Source organism: Camellia sinensis, chromosome 10 (genome assembly GCF_055761805.1).
Source record: "Camellia sinensis isolate YWXY chromosome 10, ASM5576180v1, whole genome shotgun sequence".
NCBI lineage: Eukaryota > Viridiplantae > Streptophyta > Magnoliopsida > Ericales > Theaceae > Camellia > Camellia sinensis.
The window spans coordinates 89,137,396-89,153,023 of NC_138970.1; the positions used below are offsets into that span (position 1 = coordinate 89,137,396).

The window sequence follows — 15,628 nt, forward strand, 5'->3', positions numbered from 1 at the left end:
CGCACAATAACAAGACTCCCCCTGATCTACCAACTGAAAGCAAACACACCCATCTCCTATGTCTAACACCCCAAAGACTTTGCATGAACCTCCTATCACATACTTGCACTTTAGATTCCTGCAAAACAACTATATCAGGTTGATGACTCCTTAGAAAATCCTTAATAACACTCCTCTTTTTCTGAGAACCCAAACCCCTCACATTCCAACTAATAATCTTCATAGGTAAACATTTTCGCCCCTAACCACCTCTCGTCTCCTCTCATAGTTAACTGAACTTGCTAAATTCCTTAATTCCCTTACCCCCTTTTTACTATTCTCACCTTCCTTTCTAACAGTTTTCTCCCTCGTGGACCTATTACGCATCCTAAAAGACCCAAAAGTATCCTTAATTTTAACTAGTGACAATCCTATGACCTGAAGTAATTGCATAAAATGAGGTACCTCATTCTCCTCGATTGGGCAAGTCTCATACTTGCTCAACTCCTTCAGCCATCTCTCCGTTTCCTCCTTCCCTTCACTAAAAACCTGACCCCCCTTGTCAAAATGATTACCCAAGATTCCACCTTAATTGTCATTCACTTGACCTTGAGAGATAATAGCATGTAAGGACTCCGACACTATGATACTCATTCACAGTGGCCCTCGGAATTTCAGCAGTAACCCCTTGTACAACAGAATCAACTAATGAGACTTCACGAACAAGGCAATAAGAATTGGATAGATGAAGCAAAGAAACCCCACCCCTAGCCCCTTCCTCAGAACAAGAAGAGTTTGGAATAGCTTGTACCCCCTTATGAGAAGATGAAAATGTTAAATCTTGGTTAAAGGAAGGACTGACCTGATTCATAGATTCAGAAACCTTTTCGATATCCTCTCCCTCAGTAGTACAATCTACATTAAAAAAACTATTAAGGTCCCACTCAATATCAACTTGCTCATCCTCACTGATTTCCACTTCAGATTTTGACTTCGAGTTTTCAGATGATCCGTACTCCAGATGTTGCAACACCTCATGTATTTCAAAATGACCCTCATTCACCTCATGAATCTGCTTTTCCGAGGCCCTAATAACCTCCAACAAATCCTCAGCCCCTGCCTCTGGCATTCCATGTAATCTTTGAAAATCCTTAACTGACCTGTCAACCAAGTCTGCCAGCCCTAATTGTGCTTCCTCTGTATTCAGATTTCCACGAAGGTGCGACGATACATGTAGAGCACGATCATCTGGATCTGATGCATCACAGGGGTAGAATTGACTCCTCTCCTCAATCACTGAGCTTCATCGGAGTTCTTCATCTCCTACTAACTCATAATTTGTAACCCGTTTGCCCAAAATAACCTGATCTGCCTAACGACCCGAACCCAACCCTGAAACCTCCAGTGGGTTAGGAAGAACAATTGTTGGGTCTTCAACAACACTTGGGCCCCTCTCGTTATGAGTAATAACATTAATTGGAGCCCCATTAAGGACTGGGCTCAGAACATTGTAAATTTGAATATCATTTGGGCCTAACAACTCCAGCCCACCACCATAATTATTCTTACTAGAAACTATCAAATCTTGGGCTAAGCCCACTCCTTGGCCAAGCCTATGAAAATTTAATCCCCCAGACTGACTACCCCTTTCGTCTGTTCTTCTTCATCCACTACCAGCACCCACCTTGATCAAATCACCCAACTGCCTTCTCCTCTCCATTTTGCCACGTGTAGAGGTTGTCCCTTGAGACTCCTCACATTCCTTTTCTCTGACGTTGAAGTCGCCTGAAAACCTTCATTGTCAGTGAACCTCCCGTCTTCCGACAGGCTTTGATAGAGCCTTCAATCGAACAACAACAGAAATATCATCAAACTGAACATTAATAGTTGCAGGTAAGAACCCAATCTAGCTTCAAAGAGACTTCCGAGAGTTCTGGTTATACGATCCACCTCTATCAAACCACCACACTTCAACCCAATTCATTCAAAAACCCTATCATTCCAGAGATTGAAAGGCAAGTCACAGACAGAGACCCAACCTCCATTTGAAGCGATGACATCGGCCCTACTGTGCTTCTCCTTCGACCATTGTTCCAACCTCACTACAATGCTCTTATTAAAGAAACATACTCCTTGAGCACCATAGTAATCAGCCTCCTCAATACTTTTTGCAAAAAACAGAGCCTTGTTTAATTGAAAAGGCCGTAGAACAATTGAAGCTTTAAAAGATCGATTTAATTCCTTCTAAATCTGTGCCCACTCATTGAAGAAGTCAACTCTGGTGCATACCACCCCATTGCGCATCTCCAAAACAGAGTGATTACCTCCCAAACTACCTGATTTAGACTTAAGCACATCAACATATAAAGCTCCTCTGTTTGCCCTTGTTTTCTAATAAGGAATCATGTTCTCATCTGTGTTTCCTCAGCGATTCCTTAATAAATCTTGGTTACTTCGATGTTGTCCTCTCTTGTCTTTAGTCCTTATCTCTCTTTCATCATTCTTAACCCTAAAGTCTCCATGGATAACTCGTTCAAGCATCTTGGCCAATGACATCCACCTCTGACCCTCAGCCCCTTTTGGAATGATGATGTTACTTCTTTTGACCCCAGCCTCCCATTTTGACATCTCAACAAAGACACCATTCTTGTTACTTCTTATCTCTCCTTACTCCACAATTGTATTCCCCCTCCCTTCCCTATTATTGTTAATGTTACCAATAGGTCTAGTACGTATGTTTTATCTTTTGGGTCTATCTTACCTTCTGCCATGTCTGCTGCTATTATTCCCTCTGTCTTTTATGTACCTCAATTATCTATCAGTTAGCTTAATGCTTCAGATCTTAAGGTTATCTTTTCTTCTTATGTCTGTAATGTGCAAGATCAAATGTCCAAGCAACAGATTAGGACCAATTGTAGAGTTGGAGACCACTCGTGGAGAGCTTGCATCTACTTTTGACTACCTCTTTGGCTGCTTTTTCATCTTTTCAGTTAGATTTTCTTTCAAGTCCATTTTATTTATGGCATTCTGATTAGGCCATTTGTCTGTTAATTGCTTGCAGTCTTTAGCTTAGTCATGATTGTTAGGTAAAGTTTCTTCTAGTCAACTTACCGAATGTCGGGGGTGTACTCTTGACAAAATGACAGCATTAACTTTTAATAAAAATACTTCTATTTCTGTTACACATTTTTCTCTCATGCATACTGATGTCTCACCAAAGGGTGTTCTACGTACTATGTATCGTTTGTTGATAATTGCATCCGTTATACTTGAGTTTATCTTATGACTCATAAGTCTAACTTCTACCAGATATACTATACCTTCAATCTATGATCACCACACAGTTTGGGTCTACTGTTAAAATGTTACGATCTAACTTAGGTAAGGAATATTTTAAAATTGAGTTCTGTGAGTATTTAGCTAATTTAGGTACCATTCACCAATCTTCCTATTCTGATCCACCTGCCCAGAATAGCAATGCTGAACGTAAACATCGTCATCTGCTTAAGATTGCTCGGTCTCTTCCTCTCTCTGCCTCTATTCTGGCCTCGTTTTGGGGTGAGGCAATTCTTACTATTGCGTTTCTTCTCAACCATATGCCTACTCCCCTTCTCTCTAGTCATTCCCTTTTTTAGGCTTTAGTTTCCCAAGTTTTGAACTATTCCCTCCTTCGCGTCTTTGGTTTTGCCTGTTTTGTTCTTCTTTCTTAGAAAGATAGGACCAAACTAAGTGTCCGGTCTGTCCTGTGTGTCTTTTTGGATCACAGTCTTACTCAAAAGAGTTATCGATGTTATGACCCTATTTCCAGTCACCTTTATGTCTCCAGCCACGTTGCCTTGCTTGAACACCTGGCTTACTTTCAACTCCCTACCACTACCTCTATTTCCAAAAAGGATTTGGTTCACACTGATCCATTTCCTTATGAGGTCCTTCTGATGAGCACCTCTATTGTCCCCTCCTGAGTTTATTCCCACATCTTCACCTCCTCCTATTCCTCTTCCTGCTCTGTCTCCTCTTTCATTGTTAGTCTATTCGTGTTACAAGGCTCTTCCCCTACCGGTTGCCTTCTCATCTACTACTGATTGCGAAAAAAGAACAAAGCAAAGAACAATGGATTGATGATATAGCATTATAATACAATCAAAGAACTAACCAAAGTAAAGTATTTAAAAATTGCATAGCATTAGTTCATTGAAGTAAAGACGCATGCTAATTTATAGATTTACCAATTTACCAGTTAAGATTTACCAGTTTGAACATAAACCCAGCTTGATAAAACTAATTAGAATCAGATTTGACTTGATGTAGCCTCAATCTCTGGATTGATGATATACAGTTAGTTTATATTTGTCAAAAGGGGCAGGTTAGAGAGAGAAAATCAAATGTGCAGTGAGTTTATGGGTGTGAAATTTTCAGTTTGCTAGTTTATACTGATTTCATCATGATATCAATTAAAGGCATTCAATGTCTTCTAAGTAACTAAAGCCTCAATTAATCTAATAATGTAGACGATAATACTTTTAAGATTAAAATCCTAATTACTTATGCAATTGATTACAATCACTTAGGATCAGCCAGACTCAAATTTGAATTCAGATTAGGATATATGTATCAATGTCAAACAGGTTCAGTGAGATTTGCACAGAATTTGACCCATTTACAGACTTTGACTTCTAATCTATTGCCTTAGTCAAAAAGCTTACAAAACCTATGTAAGGCTTGAGTGAAGTTATCAACAACTAGAAAAATCATAGCCCTCTAACCATTAACCGTGTCTTGTAAGTAAAAAAGATAGTATTGCTTATACTTCTAGGAAGGTAAAATGTAGCATAAAACATGTTGAGATTCAACACACTACAATTTTCTACTACATTCTATGATATTGGAAAAACCTAGAAGACTCTAGAAAGTCCTAGAGAAATCTGGAAGGTTCTAGAACATCCTACAAGAATCCAGAACATGAGAGAATCCTAAAGAAACCTAGAGAAATCTAGAAGGTTCTGAAAGCTTCTAAAATATTCTAAAGAAATGTAGAAAACTCTACAGTACTAGAGTAGAGTAAACAATTATAGAGTATAGTGGAATGAAGAAAGTATCCTAGAATATTCTAGAAGCTTAATAAAAACTCTTAAAAAAATTGTTCCTAGCCATCTATTGAGGAGGTGGATGGCTATTGAAGGGCGAAATACCTCATGTTAGAGGTATAGCAACGGAAATAGAGTAGTGTAGTAGAGAGCAACCAAAAGGGTAGTGTGGTGAGAAACTCACCAATTCAAATAGTGTATGCGGTGATGGTGAAGTGCTGTTAGTGTATTGTATTCATAATTGTCTCATGTATCTGTTATCTATATTTGTTTGAGTACGAGTATTTGATTGACAATATAACATTAGAGTTTCTTTGTATATTTTTGGGCTCAAATAAGTCTACTCAACAAAACACTTTTAAATTTATGTAAAGAAAACAAATTCCATAAAACCAAGTTTTATTTGGGATGAGCCCATGCTTGGATTCCTTCTTTTATTCTTGATTAAAATGTCTTTAGATAAATGATAGCATCTCTTGAATCCAAATTCAGTAAACCAGTAATACTCCAATATACTAAAATAACGCAGAAGAATTATCACACCAAATTAGATATCGTTCTAGTAGACAAAAAGGCCTCGGGGGCCGCCGGGGGGGGGGGGGGGGGGGGGGGGACTCTCAAATCTACAAGAAAGAACCTTGAATCCACAAAGAAGAGAAAATCTCTGAATATTATTAATAATAAGTTGAATTCGCTAAGGCTTACATGGGTATCTAAAATAAACCAAGTCTTGGAAACAGAGTAATCTTAGACAGCAAGCAGTCTAAAAGTTAGGAAGCAATCAACTGGCCTAAGTCTTGGAAATAAGTAACCTAAAATTTAGAAAACAAAATCAATGCAAATTCAAAACCTAATAATTCTAGGATATTACAAGTTTCCTAGTCAAATACTATATCAAAAATATTAAAACTAAAAAAATAAAAACGTTAAAAATTCTGTCCTACACAAGGTTCTGAAAAGCGGTTGCGGTCACTGTAACGGTGGCGGTAGAGCGGTTGTGGTTGCGGTTGCGGGGCGTAAAGGCCGTAGCGTAACGGTTGCGGTAATCGGAACCGTGAATTTTTTTATTTTTCACACAATTTGAAAAAAAACTTACCGATACGCATATTTTTTTTCCATAATCATATTTATTGGGTTTAAAATAAATATTGATCAATTTTTGTAAATTTTTAAGTATTATCCAATATATTTTATATTTTTAAATCACTATAAACTGAGTTTTTTACATTTTATTTTAATAATTAATGACTTTATATTATCTAAAAAATCAATCACTAACTATTATATATAAGATAACCAATGACAAAAGTAAGAGAATAAATAAAGAGCCTAAATATATATATATATATATTAACCAAGCCAAATAGATAATGATCACACTTACTATTATTATTATTATTATTATTATTATTATTATCAAACAATAGATAGATAGACACACAAACAAAATGGTTGAGTGATAGCAGCTGAATAGAATAGCATAGGTCTTACAGCTTCAACGAATCAATAACACGTTCTTCATCTTCCCTCTTCTCTCTCTATCTCTTACTCCTCCATTTTCTCTCTTTATCTTCCCTCTTCTCTCTATCCCTCTTCCCCCATTTTTAGCTTTTTTTTGTGTGTGTTTTCGAAAGAAACAGTTTGAAACTGTTACGTAATGGTGCGTAATAAGCCGTTACGGATGTTACGGCACCATTACGATCGCTACAGTAGCCGCTACGACCGACACACCTGTGAATCTCAATCACACTGCAAAAGCGGCCGTAACGGGTGGCGGTAACCACCAAAACCGTTACGTAACGGCGTTACGTAACGGTTGCGGCCGCTTTTTAAAACCTTGGTCCTACATCATAAAATGTGCATCTACTGAAACCAACTTTCCAATCACAGATGTAACCAGGAAGAATATTAGAGTAAATGGTGGCTATTCAAAAAGCTATGTAGTAGTTAAGCACATACAAAGTTCCTCGCAAGATAGCTTGTACAGAGTTCTGGAATGAAATCACTTGCTGCAACATATTCAAGTTCCATCTATCAGACTGATACCATAATATTGCCATCAAACAAGAAACTGAAACAAAAAAAATAACTTTTCTTTTTCAATCCTTTATAATAGGCTCAAAGAATTATAAAGAATACTCACCATGTTCTATACCAAACTTCCAAATATTGATTAAATCATCCAATTGTATTTGCAATGAGCAAAGGTCTTTCAATGATGTTACATCAATTAACCAAGCCTTACATTTCAAAAGAAGCAACTCCACTCCAAAAAATAATGCACCCTGAAAACGTTATGCAAACAGACAAAAATAAATAATGTAAAGCATTTCAAGTTGATTGAAAACATAAATAATTTACCCTTTTATGCTGATAGTTAAGTGTAACAAAAAAAATACAATAGAGAGTCAAAAAAAGATATCACAGATCATAAAGTTCAGAGCCTAAATAACTCTAACAAATGACAAGCAGAAGGTCAAAGAGCAAGAAAGGTTCTCAGCGGGAAATGTAGTCAAAGACATGGAACTCAGCACAAATGCCATCTTCATCTAGCCTAGATTAACAACTTGAAAGTAGCTATAGACACTATCCTAGTCAATCACGCCAAGACTACTTCAAATATTTTTTCAACGCACTTTACTTTCTGATTTTGATTTCCTGCTTTATTTACTTGTCTATCTCAGCATCTTGATCCCAGTTGAACTAATATTCAGTTGTCATTTCCAGCAGTTATCGACAAAAATTTTGGAGTCATATGACACAATAAAGTAATGGTCCTACAGTTACATTGTTATAAGTAGGTTTCTTATACAATGGGTATTTCATTAATTTGTTATGTACGATTTAATTTGTTGGGTCTGGTAATGCAGGAGCAAATCTTGGCTTGAGTAGTTCTCCAGCTTTACTTGGCTTACACTTCCATAATTTTCAGGTTGGCATATAAACAGCGGTGTATGATGGACTTGAAATAACTAAATGCATAAGAAGATTATCGTGGTCCTTTCAGTGCCCTTGTGTGAGACAAGCTTACACATTTTCCAAGCATACGAATAATAATGCAATGAGCTTTAAATAAGTAAATGAAAGAAGATTGTCACAATCCTTTTGGTGTTATTGTGTGAGATTCCATACAGCATTTAGGTGTAATCGTTTGAAATATGAATATCTAGGCTTCCCTCTCTCTTTCTCTTCCTTGACCCTAAATCTTTTGTTCAAGCTAGGTACAAAGTTTCTGCTTGTGTGTGTGTGTGTGTGTGTGCAGTGGCAGCAAGAGGGGGGGCCAACCTTCACAAAATCTCGTACATTTTGGGTATGTTTGGTTTGGATTTGTAGAGCGATTTTGGGAAAAAATTTCTAAAAAATTTGTTTGGTTTGTAAATTTTCCAAAACAATTTCCAAAATCACTTTCTCTCTCTTACCTATCAATCAATCACTTTTTCTCTCTCCTCTCTCCTTCTCAATCATTTTTTCTCTCACACACATCTACTCAATTATAACAAAATATCAAATCATTCCAAACTCCCAAACTCCAAAACTACTTTCAAAATATAAAACCAAACAAACCAAAAAAAATTCCAAACTCTCTCCCCAAAACAATTTTTAAAAACTACTCTTCCAAAACCAAACCAAACATACCCTTTGTAATTTGTTTGTTCTTTGGATGGTACATTATCAAGGGGTGGCCCCCCCAACCGAAGGCTTCTCACATTACCTATGAAAGATGTGGCTGCCAAAAATTATTTTATGTTAAATTTTTTTAATACTGACAAAATTTTATTACCCCTGCTAACCTTCACAAAATCTCATACATTTTGTAGTTTGTTCTTTGGATGGTATATTACCAAGGGGTGGCCCCCCCAACCCAAGGCTTCTCACATTACCCATGAAAGATGTGGCTACCAAAAATTATTTTATGTTAAATTTTTTTAATACTGACAACATTTTATTACCATTATGATAATCATGTAGTAAAAATTATTTATCATTCATATGTTGTGGGTGTTTGGGAAGTGGCTTTTTTTAGGCTTTTTGGCTATTTTAGTAGACTATTTTAGTTTTTGTGTTTGGGAAATTGGGTTAAATTTTTGGGTTGATTGTTGTATTGAAAAATGTATTTGAAATCATCTTTAAAGTTAAAATGACAAATTTGCCCCTAACCTTATTTTTTCCAAAATTGATCTATAGGGTAAAATGGTCATTTAACTGTCTGTGGGATGGCAGTGGTAGCCTCAGCCTACACTGTGTTGGTGACAGTGTAGGTTGTCTGTGCTACTGATAGCCACTGCTTTTCTTTTCTTTTTTTCTTTTTTTTTTAAATCAATGGGTTAGGCGGAGCAATTTGAGGCTAAAAGGTTTTTTTGCAATTTGAGGCTAAAATAGCCTGTCTAAAAGGTTCCCAAACACCGCCGTTATATATCTGAGTCATACAACAATTAAGACCCCAAAAATTATTTTATGTTAAATTTTTTTAATGCTCATTAAATTTTATTACTATTATGATGATCATGTAGTAAAATTTATTTATGATTCATATGTTATATATATGAGTCATGCAACAATTAAGACCCCAAAATGTTAAATTTTTTTAATGCCAATAAAATTTTATTACTATTATGATGATCATGTAGTACGATTTATTTATCATTCATATGTTAGCACTACATTGATAATATATATGAGTCATGACAATTAAGACCAATTAAACCAATACAATAGTGATAAATGAGATGATATACACAAATGTGGTCATTGTAGTATTAATGTTGAAATTTGCTCCCAATAGACTCTCATCAATGATAATATTTGTAACATTTATGAGATGATCACTTGCATCTATTGGATAAGTTTCTATAAAACACCAAGATGAATGTTTTCTTTTATTATGTACAATATGGAAAAAGTACCATTATAATTATCTTTTATTTGAGAATTTAAAGGTATTTTACAATTTTTATACTTAAATAGGTGTATTTTTTAGTATAACTTTTGTATGATGTGGTCACTATGAATGAAATAATTAAAATTTTGTTGCCAATTTTTTACACATATAGTTTGGGCCCCCCCTCTAGTTAAAATTCATGCATCCGCCACTGTGTGTGTGTATGTTATTGTCGTTTTGATTGTTGTTTGGCCCATGTATATCTCAATTCTTCATCCGAAGCCCATAAAACTTCAAATTTAAATACCACTTCAACCCAATCTTATTTGGTAAATACCACCTAATTTGTTTTGTAAAGCTTGGTGCTACATTAACTGGGAACATAACATCATTTGAGCCCATCTCTAGATTCTGAAAAGGAAACGCAGATTAAAAATAAAATTTAAAAAAAACGTTGTACTTATGCCCTGGCCTATAAAGAAAGTTTACAGATATTATTATTATCAAAGTTAAAAAAATAAAAGTTTTATTGCCTAAAACGAAGTATAATCACCCATGGTCCTCGTTTGGGAACAGGCTAATTTAGTAACTTTTTGGCTATTTGACTAAAATATGAGCTAAAAAAAACTAGTATGTTTGGGAAGACTTTTTGACTTTTTACGAAAAGATGTGCAAAAAGTAGAGAGAAAAGAGAATCTTTGACTTTTTGGTATGGGTTGTTGGCTTTTTGGCTAATTTAGTAGCTTTTTGACTTTTTGACTAAAAAGTTCAGTTGCCAAACGAAGCCTACTCATAACTTACAAAATAAAGTTTGAGGTAGGTGAGAATTTAGCACAAGGGGTAACAACTTAAACAAGAGCCAGTGCAATTTTTACCTCAAACAGAAGCAGAAAATTGTTTGATGTAACATCCACAGGAAAGTCAAATATAATCTTTAGAATACTCATGAACGTTTCTAGGTTCCACTTGATTGATATACAATTTAGGCCTGAGTCACTGCATGAATATAAAAGAGAATAGGATATCAGAAATTGTTGGTATGTAGAAAGGCAGTAATTCAAAAATCTGCTGCTTACATCAGCATAAGGATGAACTGAATAAGCATTGGATTCAATTTTGCTTCATTCATTCACCAGGCCTAATTTGCAATTATTTTCTCGTTACAAGCCTTCTAAAACTTTACATAAACACGTGTGTATGTGTAGAGGGAAAGGGTGATGGGTTTAAGAAAGAATTGAACTAAACCAGCAACTTTCAAAGGAGAAACAATTTTGTGGTTTAGATGTCCATGCAATCGGAAGGGCTGTCCTGCTTTTACATGAGCATGAAACTAAACCAAACCAAACTTTGTGTCCCAACTGGCCAAGTTTGACTACTCAAAATAAGTACGCACTTTTTATCTTTTTTCCATCACATCACCTCTCTACTTTTCTGCACATCTTTTCGTAAAAAGACAAAAAGTACACTTATTTAGGTCATCCCAAACAACCCCTAAGTAAGGTAAGCCACAAGAATCCTTTTATGCCATTCTACTATTTCAAGGGCTATATGCTCAATTATCAGCCATGTATCTTCTAAATTAAAGCCATTGCAAGAAATTGAAGCCACCAACTAGGAAGAGCACTTAACAGTTCATAAATTTTAGGTGTCCTTGACTTAGGGCCTATTTGACGCAGCTTCTAGCAAATTAAAAGTTGATAATCAAAAAGCAGAAGTTAAAAACACCTCTCCTCCTCCTTCCCAATAATTAGATTTTTCAGCTTATTTAAGCTATTTTTGCTTCATATTTTGTAAGCAAAAACTGCACCAAACACTCTGCCACATATTTCCAAAATAGAAAACCTATAAGCAACTCAATAAGATGCACCAAACAGACACTTACTATCATAGCCATTAGGCATCATTATGCCTTCGTTTGGGATGTGGGTCGCCTTTTTGACTTTTTGACTTTTTAACTTTTTAACTATTTTAGAGGTTGTTTGGGGTGTCCTAAATAAGTGCATTTTTTGTCTTTTTGGACTAAAAAATTGAGGAAGAAAATATGGATGTTTGGGTTAACTTTTTGACTTTTTATGAAAAAATGTGTAATAAAAAATTGTAAAAATTGATTTGTAGGAAAAAATTAGGATTGGGAGTTGTGCAGCAGTAATTGTTGACTTTTGGTGAATAGTGTTAATTTTTTAACTTTTTAAGTAACTTTTTGACTTTTTAATTTTTTTGCAATATGCCAAACTTGGCCTTAGCCTGGGGCTTAAAAAGCCTCGTTTAGATAGGTTTTTGGTTTTTTTTTATTTTTTTGAGAGAAAAAATAAAATAATTATGGGTTAGAGGTGACATTTTGTCCTATTTGGCTAAAATAACTTATTTTATTTTAGCCCAAAGTTGCTCCCCAAACATATATTTGTTAATGGCACCATTGACAATGACCAAAATCTCTACTTGTGCAATACAGAATCAAACATTTACATAACATTCAATTTCAAATCACCTTCTGCTATTCAAACTCTCCCTTTGCCCAAAACAAATGCAGCCGAAGCAAAACAAATCAATCATAGAAAAGAGTTCCCACAATTTTTGCGCAAGTATGAAAACCCATTTTCAGAATCGAAAAATACAAAATCCAAATCCTTTAAATTTGATCAAACATTAATAACAAGCAAAAGATTCATCAAACAAACCTAAAGGTGCCGCAGAGAAGGCCACGAAAATACGAGGAGTGTTGGATGAGCCTGTCAAAGATGAAGACATTGAAGAAAGGTGAGAAGCAAGCATTGGTTGCTTGAATTGGAGTTTGGAAGAGTTCTTTTGGACTTGCCTGCTTCGTTTGGACTTGACTATGAAGAATTGGTGAGTGAGGATTGTGGGAAAGTCCCACGTGGAGATGTCTGCGGTTGAAATGAGAATCTCTGTGTGATCGGACTCTGGCGGGTCTGTCTGATGAGGGTCGGTGCATCTCAGAAGCACCCAGTCATCGTCGTCGTCTGAGTTCAACGCCATGAGTGAACTCACTTTGTTCCCACAAGAAACATATTTAAGCATCAGGAGGTAAGAAAAATCGATTTTCTTTTTTTTGCATTTTTTATTTGGCACCGGTTTAGATCTTGAGTTTTTTTGCTTTTTTTTTAACATCCTAATAAAAAAATAATTTAGAGAATTGACCTAATTTTCAAATTATTTAAAAAATTAGCTTGTTTTTTGAAATTATATTTTGAAATGTAATTTTAAATTGAAATCGCATTTTTAACATATAATTTCAATTTGAAATCTCATATTAAAAATACAATTTTATGATGACATGGACTTACTATGATATTGTAGCTGGTTTTTCACGCTCTTCGGAGGGATTTAGTATCCTCAAATGCGATTCCTTATAATTCAGACTCCCGTAGTTATAAATCTGGTTTCACAAGTGCAATGTGAAACAGAAAAACAAATGAAAGTTTAAATCCAGCAAATCTTAAAAAATCTATTAATCATTAGAAATGCCAAAAATGAACTACATTGCCAAATTTCAGAGTCGCCACCTAATATTTTTGAAAAAATTATGAAACTCATGACTCGTGCCAAAGGCCACTTGTCCGTCATAACCAAAGTTGTCTTGACTCGAAAACTTAAGTATGAGAGGGGAAGGTCGTGAATTAAGCATCCCAGTCACCCCGATCAAAGATCAGCCTCTACTAAATCATGCATATTTTGCTAACTTTGTTTTGTAACTGTTCGCAGAACATCAATAAATATGTAAGTTTTTATATTTTAGCACCCCGATTGTGTGTGTTTTTCTTACTATATTTAAGCATCATACCATGGACTACTTGCTTACTTGATATAACTGTATGAATACCGGTAAATGGATGTTATGTTGCTTAATTTGGAATGACGTTGATTTTCATATTTGTAAACTCAATTTATTTGAATTATACTTCATCAAAACTATTTCAAAATACATGAAATCAAATTGTTCTAAAATGAATGGCATAGTCTATACTTGTTCATTTCACATAATAAATTGCATGATTTATTTAATAACCGAAATATGAACATGTAAAGTCAATAAAACTCATATCATGGTTTAGTAGAGGCCAATCTTTGATCGGGTGAACGGGGGTGCTCAATTAATGACATTCCCCTCTTATTACTAAGGTTCCGAGCCAAGCATCTTTGGTTATGACGAACAGTGGCCTTGGCACGAGTCATGGGTTTCCTAATTTTTCCAAAATATTAGGTAGCGACTCTAAGATCTAGTGATACGGTCCATTTTTGGTAAAGATTTTATAATAAAACAGATTTTCCATAAAGTTGCCAAATCTGGACTCTCATCTATATTTCACATTACACTCGTGAGATTAAATCAAAGAAGTTAAGGGTCCAAACTGTTTAACGCTCACGAGTCACCCCCGAGTATGTTATAGGAGGGTAGATATGTCGTTGGTTGCCACGAGTGGGATTACAGTGTTGCCACTTGTGCCCCTGATCTTATTGTTTCACTAATGTTCTGAGCAGTGGCACGTAGGGCGGAGAAGTCGAGGAAGTGGTGGTTGACCAACTAGAGTTTGTAAGTTGTGAGCATACTTTCAATACATATTGATACCAGTCGATGTTTTCTATCGAGTCTTGAACATCTACTGCATTTTCTCTGAAATGGCAAACATAAACCAAGATATTTTCTCTCTACCACTATGTTTATTTCATGAGGTGAAGAGTGGTCAGTCGTTTTTCAACATAAAAGAACTTGATGTAAAACTTCTTTACCAAGTCCTCCCATGAGAAGATGGAACCAGCGGCGAGATTGGCATACCAAGAGAATGCCCAATCTGTGAGGGGTTTGGAGAACTCTCTCATACAGGGGTTAAGATCTTCTCGGTGTGCACCAAAAGCATCAAGAAAGCGTGTGTGCTCTTTACTATTCCCCTTTCATCCATAAAAATAGACAAACTTAGGAACAGTGTATCCTACCGAATATGAGAGACTTGCGATGTGAAAAAGGGTAAAGGGGACGAAGGTCCAGTTCTGGAGAAGTAGAGATGTAACCCTTGTTTGTCCGAAGTAGACTATGTATGTGTTCTTTCACTGTATCCAGCGTCAATGATTGAGTTAACGAAGCTTAGGTCGGCAGAGGAGCAGGAGAGCAAGTTGAAGCTACTGCGGTGTGAGCTCCACCAACCGAAGCAACTTGCAAGGAAGGTACTTGGTTTGGGACCAACGGAGGAGATGGGACAACTGCTTGTCCTTTTTCTACTTGTAAGTTGTTTGGCGAAGTGGGGTTGGCGTTTGAGCTAGTTTAAGCTAATGGCGAAGCTCCATCTTGTGATGACGAAAGAGGGTTAAATAAAGATGGAAGGGTAAGTGCCCTTTGTAAAGCTAGTAGGGCATCCATTAGGAGTTGTTGGTTCTGTTGGAGAAAGGTGACACTCTTAGCCAATGCACATAGCTGTTCTGTTATAGTAGATTGAGAGGATTGATGTCCTAAAAAGATGTTGGGGTTGTGTTTCGAAGTCTCTACCAAAGTCTCTCTATTGCCTCATTGGGATGTTGTCGAAATAGTTCTAATGTTCTTTTTTGGCGCCATATGGAGTAAGCACCACTCTTCCTTAGTGGAGTATAATATAGTAAGGTGTGTGTAGAGGTATTTAGTCGTTGACCTCTGGGAAGATGGTGGGCACTTCAATGGCCTAAGATCATTGGAGGT

General features: G+C 36.0%; 1 protein-coding gene across 9 annotated transcripts in view; it reads right to left on the minus strand.

Moving 5' to 3' along the window:
* LOC114281080 (ubiquitin-protein ligase) overlaps positions 1 to 13,018 on the minus strand; it is a 68,201-nt gene extending 55,183 nt beyond the window's left edge. For 4 of the 9 annotated variants that reach the window (XR_014342296.1, XR_014342297.1, XR_014342298.1 and 1 more), the window contains exons 1-5: positions 12,758 to 13,017; positions 12,621 to 12,671; positions 10,818 to 10,938; positions 7,207 to 7,348; positions 7,023 to 7,072 (exon numbers count right to left, since the gene is read on the minus strand). Coding sequence is in view for 5 of the 9 variants with exons in the window: in XM_082891774.1 (XP_082747900.1) it covers positions 7,023 to 7,072; positions 7,207 to 7,348; positions 10,818 to 10,938; positions 12,621 to 12,671; positions 12,758 to 12,981 (588 nt within the window). In the remaining 4 variants the exon portion in view is untranslated. Of the gene's footprint in view, positions 1 to 7,022; positions 7,073 to 7,206; positions 7,349 to 10,817; positions 10,939 to 12,620; positions 12,672 to 12,757 lie in introns of all 9 variants that reach the window. The other 5 variants (XM_082891773.1, XM_082891772.1, XM_082891775.1 and 2 more) reach the window with 4 other exon arrangements.
* Between the last annotated feature and the right edge of the window lie 2,610 nt (positions 13,019 to 15,628).